General features: G+C 34.9%; 1 protein-coding gene across 1 annotated transcript; it reads left to right on the top strand.

Moving 5' to 3' along the window:
- Nucleotides 1-12,982: 12,982 nt before the first annotated feature.
- Nucleotides 12,983-20,989, top strand: LOC125166333 (60S ribosomal protein L39-like). The gene is made up of 2 exons (XM_047860211.1): nucleotides 12,983-13,186; nucleotides 20,978-20,989. Exon 1 carries the CDS (start codon nucleotides 12,983-12,985, stop codon nucleotides 13,136-13,138), a length of 156 nt encoding a protein of 51 aa, XP_047716167.1. The 3' UTR covers nucleotides 13,139-13,186; nucleotides 20,978-20,989.
- The last annotated feature ends 253 nt before the right edge of the window (nucleotides 20,990-21,242 follow it).

The raw sequence follows: 21,242 nt of genomic DNA, 5'->3' as shown, positions 1-21,242 counted from the left end.
AGAAACTTAATAGTATTGGGACACCTGGGTGACTCAGTCAGTTAAGTGTTTGACTTCGGCTCAGGTCATGATCTCATGGTTCGTGGGTTCGAGCCCCGCATCAGGCTCTGTGCTGACAGCTTGGAACCTGGAGCCCGCTTCGGATTCTGTGCCTCCCTCTCTCTCTCCCCCTTCCCCACTCATGCTCTGTCTCTCTGTCTCTCAAAAATAAATAAACATTAGAAAAAATAAAAAGATATTTAAAAAAAGAAATTAAATAGTATCAGTGTACTGATGACACCAACATTTTTGTTTCCCATCCAGAACTCTCTGAACCCAGAAACATATATACAGTGACCTATATGCAATTAATTGCTCCTCTAGATATCCCATAGGCCTATGAAACTTACTATATCTAAAAGTTAGTTCCTAATGTTGAACACTCCTCACCCTCAATTCAGCTCCTCCTACAGGCTTCAACCGCATTAAATCCAGATACTGCAGTTTTGCCTTTCTCAGAATAATTATTAATAGCATCTGCTTTAACTTTCAAAAAGTTTCGTTAAGTCATGATATATTATATACTCACATTAGTTAATGATAACTGTTTCCCATGTTGCCTACACTCCCAAGGGATAGCTATACTGCCTTTCTTTCTTACATATCTCACATGTAGTTTATCAGAAAATCCTGTGGGCCTTATTGCAAATGATATACAGAATGAAACCCACTTCTTACATGTCCCTTGTCACCACACTGATTCAAGCCAGTGTCATCTGTTACCTGGGTGATTGTTACGGTCTCTTACCCAGCCTTGTTGGTATGTAGAGTTCCCTACTAAAGTGTGTATCAGATGATGTTACTGTTCTGCTCTAGAACCTCAGCTAAGTGACTAACTTCTTATTACTACTTTCCAGACTTCCTGATGTCAACATTTTACATCCTGCTTGGACTTAGGAGAGGTAACCTCGTGTCCCAATTAAATTGCCTGTTGCTATACTCTTCTTACCTGTTTAGAACAGCTAAAACCTCTATCTTGCCCACTTGCCAAAACCAAACCCTGTTACCTGATTCCTGGTCAACAAGGCTATCAGACTGGACTTTAGTTCCTTATGGTGCATCTGTAACTGTGTCTCCTCTCTTCCTTTGCTCTTGCTTGCCCCAGCCATGTTAAGTAGGCCATGAATGGCCGTAATAATTCCCAGTATGCTCCATCTTGCTTTAAGTAACTGGGCCAGATCCCTTTAGTTGTTTAATTGAGAACATCAACACCTTCAAGTAGAAGAGAAAGACAAGTTCATTAGAAGGGTGGACTAATTTGATGACCAGTAGTAGGGATGTTCATGATATTTTACTCAAATGTGTCTATTGCCAAATTACCTATTCTTTGATTTGAAGAATATATTTAGACTTACATTTAGAATTCACGATATAATTTTATTTTCTTTTTTTAAAATTTTTTTGACGTTTATTTTTATTTTTGAGACAGAGAGACAGAGCATGAACGGGGGAGGGTCAGAGAGATGGAGACACAGAATCTGAAACAGGCTCCAGGCTCTGAGCTGTCAGCACAGAGCCCGACGTGGGGCTCGAACTCACAGACCGCGAGATCATGACCTGAGCCAAAGTCGGATGCTTAACCGACTGAGCCACCCAGGCACCCCAATAATTTTATTATTTTCAAACACTGACCTCCTTTTAGGTAAATATGTCTTGAGATGGCGAATTTCCACAAAGACTTTAAAGGAATTTTAAAAAGTTAACTTGGGAAGAAATACACAAATATTTCATCAGCATAGCCCTTGAGAAATATAGTCCTTTAAAAATGATAATAGGTAGTTTATTAACACCTCAAATTTTTATTCAAGCCCCTTACCCAATACAACGTTTATGATGGCTTTTGCAGGAGTTGATGTCACATGCCTTTTTCTTAACCATGTCAAATTTTTGTTCTAACATTCAAAATGAAGTAAGAAATGGAAACATTTTGATATGCCTTTGTGTCTACACAATTACTTGCTGGAAAGCAAGTGCCTCAGTCACTGATATTTTTGTTTTGTATCTTGCTAAATGCAAAATTACACTAAATGACTTCAAATTTAACTCAAATAGTCACTCTCTTATTCCTTTGTTAGTGAGCAATTTGTAAAGATTTAAAAATAACCTAGAAAGTCCAATAACACAATGATAGGTCATAATCATCATTCTTGTATTAATTCTTACTGAAACCTACACTCCCTTTGCTTCTGTTTAACTATAAAGTCTACCTTTAGAAACTTACGGAGGCACTACTTAGGATCTTTGGTTTTTAACCAAAGTGGCTTAGTGCAATTCAGCCTTCTCTTTGCATCTAGTTTTCAGTTTTAAATTCTATTTTTAGTTTACTTTTGGGTCAGATATTTCCCATATAATTTGCTGTCACAAACACTTCTTTGTGGAAAAGATTAGGAACCATAAGCATGAGAACCTAATCCTTAGTTTCATGTTTTTATACAAGAAAGTGATGTTATAGAGTCATTTTAAGTCAATGTTGGAGGTCCATGAAAAATCACATAATCAATGCTGTATACAATTTTAAGTGTCTTGAGAAAGACAGTGTCTTCAAAGTTCTTAGTTAATATTTGAAAATATTCAATTGAATGAAAAAGTGAAGTATTGAACAAATACATGAATAAATGACACTTCTTTAAATTGCTTTTAATAAATGCATGCAAAAAATAGTTTAAAATGCAAAAAAAGTTTGTTGTTATTTTCAAAGACTAATTTATACTTTATTTTGTTTAGTTTTTTTCTCTCCAGTTTATTTAGTTTGCTTCAGTCTTCATATATTTTTAAATTAACTCTTAGTTTTAAAATAATTATAGATTCACATGCAGTTACAAGAAGTTATACAAAGAGATCTAATGCACTCTTTACTGTATTTTCCAATGGTAACATACTACAAAACTATAGTACTGTATCATAACCAAGATATTGATATTAATACAGTCAAAATACAAAACAGGTCACTAAAAAGATTCCTTATGTTCCCCTTTTATCACCACACTCACTTCTCTCCTCTCTTTGTTCCTTAATTTCTACAACCACTAATCTTCTCTCCAAATCTTCAATTTTGTCTTCTCATGAATATCATTAAAAAAATTTTTTTTGAGAGAGAGAGAGAGAGAGAGAGTGTGAGTGGGGGAGAGGCAGAGAGAGAGGGGGGCAGAGAATCCCAAGCAGGCTCCATGCTGTCAGCACGGAGCCCAATGTAGGGCTCAAACACATAAACTGTGAGATCATAACCTGAGCCAAAACCAAGAGTTGGATGCTTAATTGACTGAACCTTTTAAGTGCCCCTCATGAATGTCATTTAAATGGAACTATATAGCATTTACCTTTTTGAAATTGGCTTTTTCCACTCATTAAATTCTCTGAATATTCATCCAGGTTCTTGTGTATATCAAAAGTTGTTGTTGTTGTTGTTGTTGTTGTTGTTGTTGTTTTCCAAGTCAAAACCACAATGAGATATCACCTCAACACCTGTCAGAATGACTAAACTCCAAAACAGGAGAAACAACAAGTGTTAGTGAGGATGTGGAGAAAATGAAACCCTCATGCACTGTTGATAGGAATTCAAACTGGTGGAATCATTGTAGAAAACAGTATGGAGGCTCCTCAAAAAATTAAAAATTGAACTACCATATGATTCAGTAATTCCACTGCTAGGCATTTACCCAAAGAATATGAAAACACTAATTCAAAAAAATATATGCACCCCTATGGTTATTGAAGCATTACTTACAATAGCCAAATTATGGAAACGGCCCAAGTGTCCATCAATAGATGAATAGATAAAGAAGATGTGGTACATATGTACAATTACTCAGCCATAAAGAGAGTGAATTCTGGACATTTGCAACGACATAGATGGATCTAGAGACTGTAATACTAAGTGAAATAAATTAGAGAAAGATAAATACCATATGATTTCACTCATATGTGAAGTTTAAGAAACAAAACAAAGGAAAAAAAAGATAAACTAAAAAACAGACTCAACTGTAGAGAACAAACTGATGGTTACCAGAGGGAAGGTAGGTGGGGGGATGGGTGAAATAGGTGAAGGAAATTAATAGTATCTTAATAAGCTTATCTTTTTCAACGTTTATTTATTTTTGGGACAGAGAGAGACAGAGCATGAATGGGGGAGGGGCAGAGAGAGAGGGAGACACAGAATCGGAAACAGGCTCCAGGCTCTGAGCCATCAGCCCAGAGCCCGACGCGGGGCTTGAACTCACGGACCGCGAGATCGTGACCTGGCTGAAGTCGGACGCTTAACCGACTGCGCCACCCAGGCGCCCCTTAATAAGCTTATCTTAATAAGTACTGAGTAATGTATGGAATTGTTGCATCACTATACTGAACACCTGAAACTAATATAACACTGTATGTTAACTATTCTGGAATTTTAAAACAAAGTGATTTTTTATAGATGAGCAATATTCCATGTTTCATGTACCATAGCTTGTTTAGCCATTAATCTGTTGAAGTACATCTGGACAGTTTTTAGTTGCTGGTTATAATAAATAAAGTTTCAAGTAACATTCATGTGCAGGTTTTTGTGTGAACCTGGTTTCATCTTTTCCAAGATAAATAACCAGTAGTACAATTGCTAGGTTTATTAGTTGCATTTTAGGTTCTTAAAAACTTAAAAAAAAAAACCTGTCACACTGTTTTTCAGAGTAGCTGTACCATTTTATATTTCCAACTGCAATATACACTAATTCAGTTTCTCCACATATTTGTCAGCATTTAGTGTTGTCACTATTTTTAAATTGTAGCCCTTTTGCTAAGTATATACTGATATCTCTTTGTGGTTTTAAATTGCATTTCCCTAATGAGTAATAATACTGAACATCTTTTAATGTACTTATCCACTACCTATATATCCTTTTTGATGAAATGTATGTTTACATTTTTTGTCCATCTTCTATTGGATTTAGTTACATTTTATCTGCTAGATTTTGAGGGCTCTTTATATATTATAGATATAAGTCCTGTTAGATATATGGTTTGAAAATATTTTCTCTGGCTCTGTAGCTTAGCTTTTTATAATCTTAACAGGATCTTTCCTAGATCAAATATTTTTGAAATTGATGTAACCCAATTTATCAATTTTTGCCTTTTTGAATTGGTGGGACACCTCGGTAGAGGTTTTTGTTTTTGTTTCCATTTGTTTGGCACCATTTACTGAAAAGGTTATCCTTTTATTGGTGGGTGAAATTGATGAAGGTGATCAAAATATGTAAATTTATTTGATTTTATTTCATCATTGGTTTCAGTTTTAAGCATATACATCATGTATTTTTATTAGAGTTATACTTAAGTATATAAATTTTTGAATGATTATAAATGGTACTGCATTTAAAATTTTAGTGTCTGGATGTTTATTATTACTGTGTAGAAATATAATTGATTTTTGTGTGCTTATCTTGTATCCTGAAATCTTGCTGAACTACTTTTTTAGTTCTAGAAAGTGTTTTGTGTATTCTTGGGATTATCTATGTAGACAATGATATCATAAGCATATCGGTCTGTTTTATTTCTTTCTTTTCAAGTTGTCCCCTGACTTTAATTCCCTTTTCTTGCATCATTGAATGCATAGAACTTCCAGCACTATGTTGAATAAAAGTGGTGAGAGCAGACATCTTTTATTGAATTTAATTCTATTTCTCTTTTTAGTTTATTGAGTTTACTTCAAAATTCAAATTGTTTTTAGTCTATAAGGGTTCTGACCAGTGATTTCTATTACACTTGTATGTTAACTTGCATACAAAGTTGCTCACCTGTAAAATGAACAAGCAAGCCTTCTATTCTTGTCTTTGAGTTCCTAAAGACAATATTAAGCATTAGTACAACAATATGACTTGAGAATCACTAATTGGAAATATCCTTGCCTTGGCAGAGACAATGCTAAATCTCTGTGTTGATACAGTAATAATATAATCGTCAAACAAGAAAATTCCAGTGGAGCTATAAGCAATTGTTTGTACCTCAACTGCTTCTACAAGCTGAGGCAGGAGAAGAGAATAAGAAGAAATGCGATAAAACATAGAAGAGAATAACTGCAAAGCAAAGGTCTTCACTAGTAATGACAGGAAAATTTTTTAGGTTCCATAGAGCCTAGAAACTGTAATATAAAACAAGCTGAGGCCCATAGATTATACATATTTGGCTCCACCAATAACTAGTATATGACCTGGGCATGTATCTTTGCCTACTGAAGTCTTTCTTGATGTCTTTAATTTTAATTTAAGGATAAAAATATCCACCTTAAAAAGTTAGTATAAGAATTAGACAAAATATAATGTTTCTATGGTATAATAGTCTTGCACATCGTAAGTAGTCAGTAACGGTTTTATTTTCCTCTTTCTCCCATTGTTATGCTTACCTAAAGTGTTCCACAAAACCTATCTGATACTAAGGAACAGAAGGTAGCGTTTTATAGAAGGCACATTGCATCATGTGAAATGAAGATGGTAATGCTACATGTTGCATCTATAATTACAATCATTTGTTCACTGTAAAGTGCAAACACACATAGTTATTGATGTGGACATGTTTGTTTGAGACATTGTATTATATTTTAAAATATATAGAGTGAACATCTGCAGGGGCTGGTATTTCTTACATAGTATGGAAACAGTCTAACATGGAGGATGAGGAACCATAAGACAAGAGAAGGACCAGCTGGTAACTCAATTGAGTAATAACAGGAAACAATTGAAACCACAACAGGGCATATTTCCTAGTGACTTCTGTCTAAGGTTTACTGTAAAAAGAAAAATTGGTACTTTACTCCAGAACTGCATAAAATTATGCTTGATTAAATCTCTAGGTGACTATTCATTGTGCGGGTGTAGCTATATTGTTCCTGGATCTTGATAAATGGCAGTTATTGATAAAGAGAGATGTTTTGTTTTATTTTATTTTTATTTTAATTTTGAAAGCTTTATTAGTTGTTCTCTCTGTAAAGAGGAACTATACCCTTTTAGGTGTGCCACTGATTATACAATTGTTCAAGAGCTGGTTTTATTAAAAACTGTGCCAGGGCATCTGGTTGGCTCAATTGGTTAAACATCTGACTCTTGATTTCAGCCCAGGTCATGGTCTCATGATTCATGAGATGGAGCCCTGCATCAGGCTCTGGACTGAGCACAGGAGCATGCTTGGGATTCTCTCTGTCCCTCTCTGTCTGCACCTTCCCTGCTCACGCTCTCTCTCTCTCTCAAAATACATAAATAAACTTAATTTTTTTTTCTAAAACAACAACAACAAAGAACCCCTATGCCATACAGGAAAGACTCAGAATTATTGAAAATAACAAAGAGGATTATAGCTGTGTAGTATCAGTGTGTTATAAAAAAGTATTCATATTTGATGGCTGAAATCACTGCTCCAAAAACATGGCTGAAAGGAGTACATTTTTCTCGGTGGATTAATAACTGATCTTTGATGATTACCTCTTTCAAATTTAATAAAATATTTTTGAACATTCCTGTTAAAGAACTACATAGCAAATCAAGATGCTCCACCTGGCTGTTGCCCTTTTATTTGGCAGGAACTGATGAGCTGTGTAATTAGATAAGCGTTCCCACCATACCAGTGGTGCAGTAATGTTTTTCATCTTTTCCATTATTGTACATTTAACTATGAAGCATACACTCATTTGGTATTCTAAGCACTTTTGATTGATTTACAATGTCAGTAAAATTTACAGATTATGCATTCCAAAAAATAAGAGGGAATTAATGTCTTAGGAAAAGTTTTTAGCATAGCTCCTCTTGCCAACATTAATTTTTTTAGCATTAGTGCGTCTAAGTGTACAGAAGCAAGTAAACATGGATAGATGTAATCCAAATTAAATTGCTGAGAATATTATTTTCCATTTCATTTGCTCTGGGTTTATAAGTAATAGTTCTTGATGTATACTTTGAAGTATGTCCTGATTTTTATTAGAGATGTCAAAATAATGTTTAAAATGCTACATCAGATGCTGTCATATGACAACGTCTTTGGACATACTGTTCCCCGTCCTCCACAAAACACATGTACATTTAAAGCAAATGTGAATCCATACAAACAATATAAGAAGTATAAAATGAATTTTGAAGATGGAATATAAAAGCTTTTCTTGGTATTTCATAAATTTTACATCGTCTAATAAGAAATAATCTAAGATTTTTCACAATATATTTTAGCTTTACTTACAAATTTCATGTACCTTATTATAAAGGCTATTCAAACAACTGGGAAAGTAGATCTCTAAAATATAGTTGACTGAGAGATTTGACAGCTATATAAAATTCTTCCTACTGTTACTTAAATCACAATGTGGATATATCAGTAGAGAAAATAGGTATTAAATGTAATGGTTATGTATTATTGAAAGTGAAAATCAATATTTTGAAGTCTGAGTTTAAATAAGCTCCACAGGACTTTATTTTATAAGATAATTGCATTTAAGTTTTAGACCATTCTTTCATTTATGATTTATAAAAGGTGAATCTACTATTTTAGGAGCTAGGTGAGGTTTTAAAATAAATATTTAGAAGCTCCAAAAGGCATTTCGCTGTCAGGAAAGGAACCAGATTTTTAACTAACAAAAGAATCTATTTATAATCAAGTTCTGAGTAGTTTTTTGTTCAGGTTGCATTTTGCGTAAATGCAGACAGAATTGTTTCATGGAAATTCGGAAGTATGAGTGTGTGTCTGATACAAGACACGTAACTTGGCTTCTGAAAAAAATGAATATCCACGTAATATTACAACACAGACATTCCTAATGTTGGAGTCAGTGAGCAGAGATTGTAAGGGACATGTGATTATGCCAAACTATGATCAAAGGTGATTTTTCTCTTTGGGTTTATAGCTGGCTGTTTATGTGACTCCTGAGAAGTCTAGATGAGAAGAGAATTTTCTTTGTTTTCTTTGTTGTTTTTATTTTGATTCATTTGAGTCATCATTTTGAATGCATTTTTCATCAGATCTTGACAAATCTCTTTGGGCTATCTTATGACTTTTGATTTTAGTATCTAAAGATTGAACTATTCATATTTTTCCTTTATAGATGTCCAAAGGGAAGAGCTACTAAAGCATTAGTTAATTAAGAAGCCACACTTCACTTACAAAGGATTATCAGGTATATTATGAGACTAGGCTCATGTTTAAGTGTCTGATAAACTTTAGGGTATTCATAGAGCTTCTCCAAAGATTTTTGTGGTGGAGGGGTATTTAGGTTAGAAGGTGGAGACAGTGGGCAGTTATGATGTGGATCCCCTGTTTCAATCAATACAATTACACCTTTATCTCTTATTTTCCATGTGGACTTTCACTTAAGAAAAAGTTCCAATGAAATTTGTACTGGCTAAACTCAAAATTTCATGCTTTTTAAAATCAAACATTATTTAGAATTTAATTCAGTGCAATTCTTCAACAAATTTATCAATTTAAGTGTCTTCTATGTATCTAGCATTTTTTTCTGTGTATTTTAAATTATTCAGAGAAATAGAATCGTACAGTAGCTTCTATGATTTAGTTTCTTTAATTGAAATAAAATTAACATATAATATTACATTAATTTCAGGTGTATAACATGATTCACTATTTGTATATATTGTGAAATGCTCATCACAGTAAGTCTAGTTAACATTTCTCACAGTACTAGTTTTTTTCTTGTAATAAGAGCATTTAAGATCTATTCCCTTAACAATTCTCAAATGTACAATATAATGTTATTAACTATAGTCACCATACTGTACATTTCATCCCCATGACATTTAATTTATATCTGAATGTGTGTATATCTTTTGACTACCTTCACGCATCTGGCCTATTCCCTGGCCCCTGCCTCTGACAATCACTAGACTATTTTCTGTACTTAGGAGTTTGGCAGTTTTGCTTGTTTGTTTTCAGATTTTACATTTACTTTACATATAAGTGAAATCATATGGTATTTGTCTTTCTCTGTCTGACTTACTTCACTTGGTAAAATGACTTCAAGGTCCATCCATGTTGTCAGTTGGCAAGATTTTCTTTTTTATGGCTGAATAATACTCCATTGTATTTACATACCATATTGTCTTCATACATTCATGCATTGTTAGACACTTGCTTATATGTCTCGGCTATTGTTAAAAATGCTGCATAGAAAATGAGGGTGCATATATCTTTTTGAGTTAGTGTTTTTGTTTCCTTTGGATAAATATCTGGAAGTAAAATTGTTGAATCATATGATAGTTCCATTTTAAGTTTTGAGGAATCTTCATAACTGTTTTTCATATTGGCTGCACCAATTTACAGCCCTTACCCCTCACTGTAGATGAGCACAAAGTTTTCCTTATCTTCACTTCCTCGCCAACACAGTTATTTCTTGTCCCCCCTCCCCCTCCCCGTCTTTTGATAATAGTCATTCTGGGGGCGCCTGAGTGGCTCGGTCGGTTGAGCGCTTGATTTTAGCTCAGGTCATGATCTCACTGTTTGTGAGTTCGAGCCCCACATTGGGCTCTGTGCTGTCAGCTCAGAGCCTGGAGCCTGGTTCAGATTCTGTGTCTCCTTCTCTCTCTGCCCCTCCCCCACTTGTGTTCTGTCTCTCAAAAATAAATAAAAGTAAAAAAATTTAAAAAAAAAGAATAAGAAAAAAAAAGAAAAAAAAGTAACAAAAAAAGATAATAGTCATTCTGACAGGTGTGAGGTGACATCTCATTGTGGTTTTGATTTGCATTTTCCTGATGATTAGTGATGTCAAGCACCTTTTAATGTACCTGTTCACCATTTGTATATGTTATTTGGAAAAATACCTATTCAGATCCTCTGCCCATATCTCAATGGAATTGGTTGATTTTTGTTTGTTTTTGCCATTGAGTTGTATGAGTTCTTTAAATATTTTGGATATTAACCCCATATTGGATCTATGATTTGCAAATATTTTCTCCTATTCAGAATGCTGCTTTTTCATTTTGTTGATGTTTGCTGTGCAAAAGCCTTTAGTTTGATATAGTCTCACTTTTTATTTTTGCTTTTGTTGTCTTTGCTTTTGGAGTCAGATACAAAAAATCATTGCCAAGAATGATGTCAAGAAGCTCACTCCCTCTGTTTTCTTCTAAGAGTTTTATGGTTTGCAGGTCACTTTCAAGTCTTTAATCCATTTTGAGTTAGTTTTTGTGAATGGTATAAGATAGTGGTCCTCTTTTCTTTCTTTCTTTGTTTTTTTGTTTGTTTGTTTGTTTGTTTGTTTGTTTCTTTCTTTCTTTGGTTTAATTTGGTTCAGTTGGGTGGTTGGTTGGTCGGTTGGGGATTTTTTTTGCATGTGACTGTCCACTTTTCCCAGCACCATTTATTGAAGAGACTATCTTTAGCCCCATTATATATTCTTGGCTGTTTTGTCATAAATTAGTTGATCATATATGCATGGCTTTACTTCTGGGCTCTATCTCGTTTCATTGATCTATATGTCTATTTTTAGGCCACTACCATAATGTTTTAATTACTATGGCTTTTTAATATAGTTTGAAATCAGGATGCGTGATGCCTCCAACCATGTTCTTTCTCAAGGTTGCTTTGGCTATTTGAGGTCTTTAATAATTTTCTTATATTCAGTTTTTTATGTTTATTTATTTTCAGAGAGAGAGTAGGGGAGGGGCAGAGAGAGAGAGAGAATCTTTAGCAGACTCTGCACTGTCAGCACAGAGCTCCATGTGGGGCTCAGTCTCATGGTTTATGAGAATCAAGAATCAGAAAATTAAGTGACTGAGTCACCCAGTCATCTCATTTAATAATTTTGGGACTACATCAAAATAAAAAGCTCTTGTACATCAAAGGAAACCATCAACAAAACAAAACAAAAAAATCCTACTGAATGGGAGAATATATTTGCAAATGATATATCTGATAAGAATTAATACCAAAATATATAAAGAACTTATACAACTCAACACCAAAAAACTAACAATCCAATTAAAAAATGGGCAGAGGACCTGAATAGACATTTTCCCAAGGAAGACATATAGATGGCCAATAGACACATGAAAAGATGCTCAACATCACTAATCATCAGGAAAATGCAAATCAAAACAACAATGATATATTATCTTACACCAATTAGAAAGCTAAAATCAAAATGACAGGAAATAACAAGTGTTGATGAGGATGTGGAGAAAAGGGAGCCCTCATGCACTGTTGGTAGGAAGGTGAATTGGTGCAGCCACAGTGGAAAACAGTATGGAGCTTCCTCAAAAAATAAAAGTAGAAATAACATATAATTTAATAATTCCACTACTGGGTATTTACCCAAAGAAAATGAAAACACTAATTTGAAAATATATATGTACCCCTATGTTTTTTGCAGCATTATTTACAGTAGCCAAGATATAGAAGTAACCTACATGTCCATCAATACATGAATGGATAAAGAAAATGTGACATGTATACATATATACACAATGGAGTATTATGCAGCCATAAAAGGATGACATTGTGTCATTTGAGACAATGTGGATGGACCTAAAGGGTATTATGCTAAGTGAAATAAGTGAGACATAAAAAGACAAATACCATATTATTTCACTTATGAGTGGAATCTAAAAAAAAATGAATAAACAAAAAGCAGAATCAGATCTATTAATATAGAGAACAAACTGTGGTTGCCAGAAGGAAGAGGAGTAACATGTTGGGCAAAACAAGTAAGGGAGAGGGAGATACAGGCTTTCAGTTATGGAATGAATAATTCATGGAAATAAAAGGCAGAGTATAAGGAATCCAGTCAGTGATACTGTTAATAGCAGTGTAAGGTGGCAGATGTAGCTACACTTGAGGTGAACAGAGCATAATGTGCAAACCTGACAAATCACTAAGTCGATCATTGAAACTGCAATATTGTGTGTCAACTATACTCAAATAAATAAATAAAAGTTCAGTCTTTGCTCTTCTCTGCCATCGTGGTGTGTGTGGCTGACCGTTTCTCACCATGTCTTCTCACAAGTCTTTCAAGATCAAGCGATTCCTGGCCAAGAAACAAAAGCAGAATCGTCCCATTACCCGGTGGATTCAGATGAAAACTGGTAATAAAATCCGATACAACTCCAAGAGGCGGCTTTGGAGAAGAACGAAGCTGGGTCTGTAAGGGATCGAACATGAGATGGCACACGTTTATGCTGCCTGAAAGTCATGTGTTTCTACACCACCACATCCTTACTGCCTGACCAGTAGATCTGTTTTATCAGGAAATTGACTTTTCTCTGTTATGATGTTTCTGCACCTATAGGTTGGCTCAGTAATAAACATGTGAGACCTCTTGGTTGAGGAAAAAAAAAGGTCAAACATGCCATTGGCAATTTAAAAGTTAAAAACATTATTTACAGGGGCGCCTGGGTGGCTCAGTTGGTTAAGCCTCTGACTTCAGCTCAGGTCATGATCTCGCAGGTTTGTGAGTTCGAGCCCCGCGTCGGGTTCTGTGCTGACAGCTCAGAGCCTGGAGCCTGCTTTGGACTCTGTGTCTCCCCCTGTCTCTCTCTACCCCTCCCCCACTTTCTCTTTGTCTCTCTGTCACTCTTAAAAATAACTGAACATTAAAAAAATTATTTATTTATTTATTTATTTATTTTATTTAATTTAAATTTTTTAAATGAAATTTATTGTCAAGTTGGTTTCCGTACAACACCCAGTGTTCACCCCAACAGGTGCCCTCCTCAATGCTCATCACCCACTTTCCCCTCCCTCCCACCCCCATCGACCCTCAGTTTATTCTCAGTTTTTAGGAGTCTCTTATGATTTGGCTCCCTCCCTAACTTTTTTTTTCCTTCCCCTCCCCCATGGTCTTCTGTTAAGTTTCTCAGGATCCACATAAGAGTGAAAACATATGGTATCTGTCTTTCACTGTATGTCTTATTTCACTTAGCATAACACTCTCCAGTTCCATCCATGTTGCTACAAAAGGCCATATTTCATTCTTTCTCATTGCCAAGTAGTATTCCATTGTGTATATAAACCACAGTTTCTTTATCCATTCATCCGTTGATGGAGCACTGCTAGGAAAATTTTTTTAAATAAATTTAAAAAACACTATTTACAAACTATTTAAAAATAAATAATAATGAACGTGACCAAACTGATTCTCAGTTGAAGTTTTATAACTGTAAATGCTCAAAGGTAAAGAATGTAATCAATTAGAAAAATAACAAATATATGCAATAGCAAATTAAAAATAAAATAGTTATCAATAAATAAGCATTCATCAGAAAAATTAGGCGTACTCAATAACCAACAAGGTGTGCTTTCAAAAAAATCAATGAAATGGAAAAGAGGGATCATTTTTGGAAGTCTATTTAATCAAAGAAAGGATACTGTAGAAATTGACATAAATGAGAATATCATAGTAGAATAGATGTATATTGAAAGTATCATCTGTCTCCGTGCTGCCTATAATCAAAAGCTAGATGGAGAGAAAATATAAGAAACAAATGATTTAATATAAGCAAGTCAAGTCTTTTAAATTAAAAAAATTAAATTGGTTTCTTTTTCTCAGCATCTTCTGATAGCAAATGATTCCAAAATTAAGAAATGGCTTCTGGTCAGAAATCATATTCAAGCCCAACACAAAGCCCTTGTGAAGACCTCAAAAATCTTTGAGATATTATCTCATAGATCCCTTCAAATACTCAAAAGATCCTATAAGTGTCTTAAGGACACAGTTTGAACACCCTTTCTGGTAAACATTAGGGCTTCTGAGAGTGTTAGGGGTGTTGTTCCTCCTGCAGGCTCACAGAGATCACAGGATGAAATTATTTACTTCAAAGAGATATGTGAGTGGTATAATGGAGTGCATTACAAACTGACACAAAAAAGCCTATGATTTTTTTTTTTTTTTTAAGAATTATACCAACTTAGACTAAAGGAACAGGGACAATACAAAAGGGAACAAGGGCTTTGAGTTCCTTAATTTCCATGGGCAGGAAAAAGACTTAAAACTGTATTCAACTGTACATTTAGGCTAAATTTTATTGAAAAGAAACAGTAAATACAGGGCCTTGATGGCAAGGCCAAGAGCCACAGTAAATAACTCCCAGGAAGTAGGACTGAGCTCCACTCAGGGAACTGGTAATATGTGCAGGCTGAATTTCAGAGTTGGTATGGACCATTAACTCCTTTTTGACTGGAAGTGTGCATAATGATTATCTTTTGCCTTAAATTTGTCTCTTTATTTCAAAAATCATTAATTGAGTGGAATGTACTCAAAGAGATATACCTGAGGAACTATATCTGAGCATCATTCATACTTCAATCTGATTTAATTGACAATTTCCTGGATTTTGAGCTTATTGTAATGAGATGGTATTTGTAGGTGTTGGAGAAGGGATGAATATTTTTATCATGTAGGAGGGATGTAAACTATGGCTGGAGAGTGAACTTTTGCAGACTGTATTTTCTCCAAATGGCCACATATTATGTTATCTATCATATGTTATATTATAATGCACTATATTGTGATGAGATGTGGTATTATATTTTGTTATACTGTGATGTTATATTATATCCTATCACACAAGCCCTTCCCATGGAGTGATACTGATATTCTGACCATGATTGGGGAGGAGGGATCTACATTATTTCTCCTTGAATCTGGATAGGTCTGTGACTATGGTTGAAGTGACACTATGTGACTCCCATGACCATGTCATAAAGTCTCATAAAGCTTCTTCATAGTTCCTGTTGGAATACTTACTCTTGTATTGCCATGCTGTGAACAAGCCCAGGTCATATAGAGAGAAAGGAGAAGGAATACCATAGTGACAAAAATATGGGGAAAAATAATGAATTATGTTTTTATAAAGAAATTTTAGAAAGTAGACCAAAGCATAGAATATTTAGGAGATGATGCCATCAAGAAAGAATATAGTACATGACATTTTCAATATGTGTGAATACTTTTTTTATGCAAACAGTTACAGGATTTCAATATCATGAATAGGAATAATATGTCAACAAATATGAGTTCAGTTATTCAATGGTAATTCAAATTATGCAGCCCAAGATCAGAGGCTCACAGTTGTTTTCTACAAGAGTAGGTAATAGAATCATTTTCCTTTCCTTCTAAACTGAGGCTCTACCCTGAATCACCTCAGAGCCTTTTTTTCTCAGCCTATACCATCTAATTCTTCCTTAGTGCTAACACAACCTCCCAATAAATAACACACAGAAATAAATGTTGATGAAAAGATGAATGAAACTCTTAGGAACATTGGTAGGTGCTCGCCTCTGTGCTAGGATTGACACAGTTAAATAACCAATGATTAATATATATGAGAAAGCACATTTCAACAGACTACATCAAAATATCCCATAATTTTAGTTGAATCTATTTTGGGTATTTTGTCTTTTTCTGTATTGACTGTTCATCTCTTTCAACTGTTTTGTTAACATAGGTTCAACAATTCATTACAACACAGTTTTCTTACCAAAAAAATCTTGTCAGAGGGACAGGCAGAGATTTCTTCTAAATCAACTTTATAAACTCATGCAAAGATTATTCACTTCCCTCTACCCAGATATACCTAGATACTAGATGGTAAATATCTTATGTGTTTTATATTTTCATACAAATTAAGTTTCTTTTAAAGTATCTATTTCATTACAGCTAAAAATAAGTAAATGAGTGATATAGTCATTAATGTTTATTAAAAGTAATTGATGAAATACTATGATGAATGAAAATGTCACTACAAAAAACTCAGATTATAAGATTTTAGCCTTATGATACTTAAGCCCTGTATATTAGTGAAATACTTTTATTTTAACCCATACCATATTAAAATGGTCAAGAAATGGAAACCCCAAATATAAAGGAAAATGTTTTATTTTTACTGCCTTTAAAGCTTTCTTTGAAGCAATTCTAGAATATAATAATTTATCTTCATAGGAATAATGATTTAGAAAGTTATAGAAGTGAAAAATCTCTCAAAATAGCAAAATAAATAGACTCTATAAATATAATATGGAAATAATCTACTCAGAGTGGGTGGGCTTTAAGCATGTAGTTTCCCCATGGCAAAATACCACTGCTTTGTTTTTTGCAGAAAACATAGAATTAAAAATGTTCAATAAATTGTTTTAAGATTTATTTTCATGTTGTAGAATGACAAAACAGATTAATAATTTCACCAGAACTGAGTAATAACTTGTGTTATGAGTTTAATCATAAAAAGAGTCAGTATAGTCTAGTGGCTGAGGCCCAGGTACTGGAGCCAGCCTTCTTGGATTCCAGTTCTGGCTCTGCTAGGTACCAGCTGAGGATTTGGGGCAAGTTATTAAACTCTGTAAATGGGATAACCACATGACGTACCTTAGAGTGTAGTCATGAAGATTAAATGTTAGTATATGTAAAATCCTTAAAATAGTATGTGACACATTGGAAGTGCCATTATTTGCTTTTTATACATTTTTTTAAAGTTTATTTATTTATTTGAGAGAGACAGAGACAGCATGAGTTGGGCAGGGGCAGAGAGAGAGGAAGAGAGAGAATCTCAAAAAGGCTCAGCACCATCAGCGCAGAGCCCGATCCAGGGCTTGAACTCATGAACTGTGACATCATGACCTGAGCTGAAGTTGGATGCCTAACCCACTGAGCCACCCAGGCACCCCTAGAGGTGTCATTTTGATGAAAAAACTTTTTTTTTGCTTATGATTATTGTAATATATTGAAACAAAATATAAGTACCATTCAGTTGGCACATAGAAATCTCATTTCTATATATCCTCCAGAAAGATGTTAAGACTTTTACAGAGTTTTTCTTTTTAAATTTGTAATGCCTTTCCCCAGCTATAGCTACACCTATTCCTGTCTCTGTCTCTGTCTCTGTGTCTCTATGTCTTTCTGTCTCTGTCTCTGTCTTTTTTTTCTCTTCATCTCTTTTCTGTCTCAACAGGGAGATATACTATAACCTCTTTTTTTTTTCAACGTTTATTTATTTTTGGGACAGAGAGAGACAGAGCATGAACGGGGGAGGGGCAGAGAGAGAGGGAGACACAGAATGGGAAACAGGCTCCAGGCTCCGAGCCATCAGCCCAGAGCCTGACGCGGGGCTCGAACTCACGGACCGCGAGATCGTGACCTGGCTGAGCTCGGACGCTTAACCGACTGCACCACCCAGGCGCCCCTATAACATCTTTTTTGTCTTAATTTATTATGGGCATGTATGCTCCATAGTCTTACATCTAAATATTTGTAGATGGCCTTTAACTTGGTTGGCAATATGTTGGAAATGTTTTCTTAAATTTTTTACTAGTTTATAATATTCTTGACATGCAGGTATTTTATAACAATTTTCTTAGTATATTCTTTAAGGAATGTGTAAAAAAGACTTTTGGCTGCCATAATTGTCCTCCAGATGTGGTGTTACTTTATCGTTTTTCCATTTCCTATGAGATATTTGGGGGGAAGCAATATGGTCAATTATTCCTAAAGATATTTAAATTGCTAAAGGTACACAACTTTGCAGTCTTGCATATGCAGTTGTGTGAAGCCACATATGAAAATGGGGGAGCCAGAGAGTATTCATGAGAAGGCTTTGGTCACCCTTTGTCAGGCTCTTCTCTACTGATGGTGAGTGGTGTTGCGAAAAATGTCAAAGTTTAAGCTACTCTTGTAAGGTGGCTGTGCTATAATTTATATGTATGTATGTGTGTGTGTGTACACAGTTTTTCTTATGATACATATCTTTGAGTCAATATTCTTTTTTTAAAGATTTTATTTTTAAGTCATCTATACACCCAATGTGGGGCTCAAACTTACAACCCTAAGATCAAGGGTTGCATATTCTACCGACTGAGCCAGTCAGGTGCCCCATGCATCAGTATTCTTAATTATCTCCTTGAGATGGTTATAAGACTTGTGTCAAAGGTTACAAATGTAAAGGATCTTGTATGTGGTTGATACCTGTTGTTTGGGCTGTGCAGCCTCTCCCAGCTGCTGCTTCTGGAAATTTCACTTCACCGGTTTCTAACATGCGATTTCCAAACGAACCTCCCATATGCTGATTTAACTCTGTTTCTAGAGCTACAGTTTGTTGGCTAGGGCCAGAGGCCCTCATTTCCACTCTGCAGAGCAAGTCAATGTGCGATGAAGGGGGAAATGAAGTTCACTTATGGAAACACAGATAGTGTCCTAATTGTAGTAGAGTTCCCAATTTCAGTGGTGCATGAGCTGTATCCTTGTCCTTTTTGTGGCCCGATTTTTTAACTCTTCCTTGGATATCAGGAGTTTCCCTCAGTCTCTCTCTTATTAAGGAACCTTGAAATGGAGTCATATTAGTAAACAGTTGTTCCGAAGCCTGTAACAATTAACTGCCACTAGAGCAGGAGATGAGGGCACTCTGATGGGAACTGGCTTTTTAATTCGCTCAGTTTAATAATCTGTAATTGTTTCAATTTGCATTTAATTACCAGCAAGGTGAGACTTTCTCCCACATGCTTATTAGACATTTATATATCTCTTTTATGTAGGCTGGTTCATATTTTTATTAAAATTCACATTTTTCTTTGTGTAGACTTATTCACATTTTTATATATAATTTCTAACATAAAATCAAGGTATAATTATTGTAGATAATTGCAGATCATTTATAAAATCTGGAAAAGTATGGAGAAAGGGTATTAGTATATGTCTTTCCAAATGTTTCTGTTCTAAGCCATGTCACTAGGCATCACAAAGTTGGGTTCATGCTGTACTTACTGAATTGTGATCTGCTTTGCCATCGACATGCACTTAGCCATTTTTCCCAGCACTAAGTCTTACTCTAAAGCATAATGTGTAAACTTTGCTTAAATAAACTCTCATTATTGGCCATTAGGCTCATTTGTACTTTTTATTCCAACTAAATATTATGCTCAGTAACCTTACACATAAATATTTGTAGATGACTTTTTTTGTTGTTTTTTATCTTAATTTCTTTATTGTGGTGAAATACAGAACATGATATTTACCATCTTCACTCTTTTCTGTGTACAGTTCAGTAGTACTAAGTACATGTTGTTGTACAGCCAATACCATCATCTCCAGAACTCTTTTCTTGCAAAACTCGGAATCCATAGGTATTAATAACTCTCTGTTCTCCTTTCCCTACAGCCCCTAACAACCACCATCCTACTTTCTGTCCTCGTAATTTTGACTATTCTAGGGTAACTCATGTAAGTGGTATCATACAGCATTTGTCTTTTCGTAACTGGTTTATTTCAGTTTCTTTCTAAGGCTGAAGAATATTTCATTGTGTGTATACATCACATTTTGTTTATCTGTTCTGTCAGTGGACACTTGTATTGCTTCTGTGTTTTAGCTATTGTGAAAATGCTGCTATGAACATAGGTGTATCTTGCCAAGACCCTGCTTGTGGTTCTTTTGGATATAAACTCAGGAGTAGAATTGTTGGATCTTATGGTAATTCTGTTTTTAATTTTTTGAAGAACCACCATACTGTTTCCCACAATGGTTACATTCCCACAACAGTGCACAGGATACTTGAAAATATACTGTTCAAAGGTCATTTCTCATTGCTCCTTGAATCCTCTCACTCCCACAGACCTGGTCTTTCTCCTGTACTGTGTATTGTCCCTGACACACAAACAATGTGTGTGTGAGAACCACATAAGTGTGTGGCCTGAGAACCACATAAATTTCTTATTAACTTTTCATCACATTTGCCAAGACTTCATCTCCATTTCTGCTTCTTCTGACTTAGCCTAGGATCTCATTTTTTCTTACCTGAATTTCTTCGATGACTCCCTACAGATCTCTTACCTTTCGTTTCTCCTTTCTCTAATCTGCACATGATAGAGTAAGCAGCAGGATATATCAACTTAATGCTCTCCCTTCCCCATCCTCCAATATAATTTCCCAATTATAACATCTTTCTACCATGTCCATAGGCAGAGCATTGAGGATGGAAGCAACAACCCCCTGATGAACTGATAGTTTCTATTACATGGCTTGTGTTGTACAAGAATTGAGTACAAGATAGGGTCAGTAGTCTGCATGAAATGGTGGACAAAAAGCATTCATATTTGTTATTTCAATATTGAAGAGCAATTTGTGATGACTTTTTCAGTGCAAAAGAATACAAAGAAAAACAGTATTTAAAAATCAATTCTATAAATACGTTTGGAACACTTTCAGATAATTTGTGGGAGAGAGGGACATTTGTAACATGAAATGTTCACTATGTTTCCCTTCCTCTTTA

Source organism: Prionailurus viverrinus, chromosome B2 (genome assembly GCF_022837055.1).
Source record: "Prionailurus viverrinus isolate Anna chromosome B2, UM_Priviv_1.0, whole genome shotgun sequence".
Classification (NCBI taxonomy): Eukaryota; Metazoa; Chordata; class Mammalia; order Carnivora; family Felidae; genus Prionailurus; species Prionailurus viverrinus.
Note: the sequence above shows the minus strand (reverse complement) of the source record. Positions and strands in the feature narration are given on the sequence as shown.

Excerpts from the sequence above, each read along its gene's own strand:
- LOC125166333 (XM_047860211.1), top strand. The coding sequence starts at position 12,983 with ATGTCTTCTCACAAGTCTTTCAAGATCAAGCGATTCCTGGCCAAGAAA.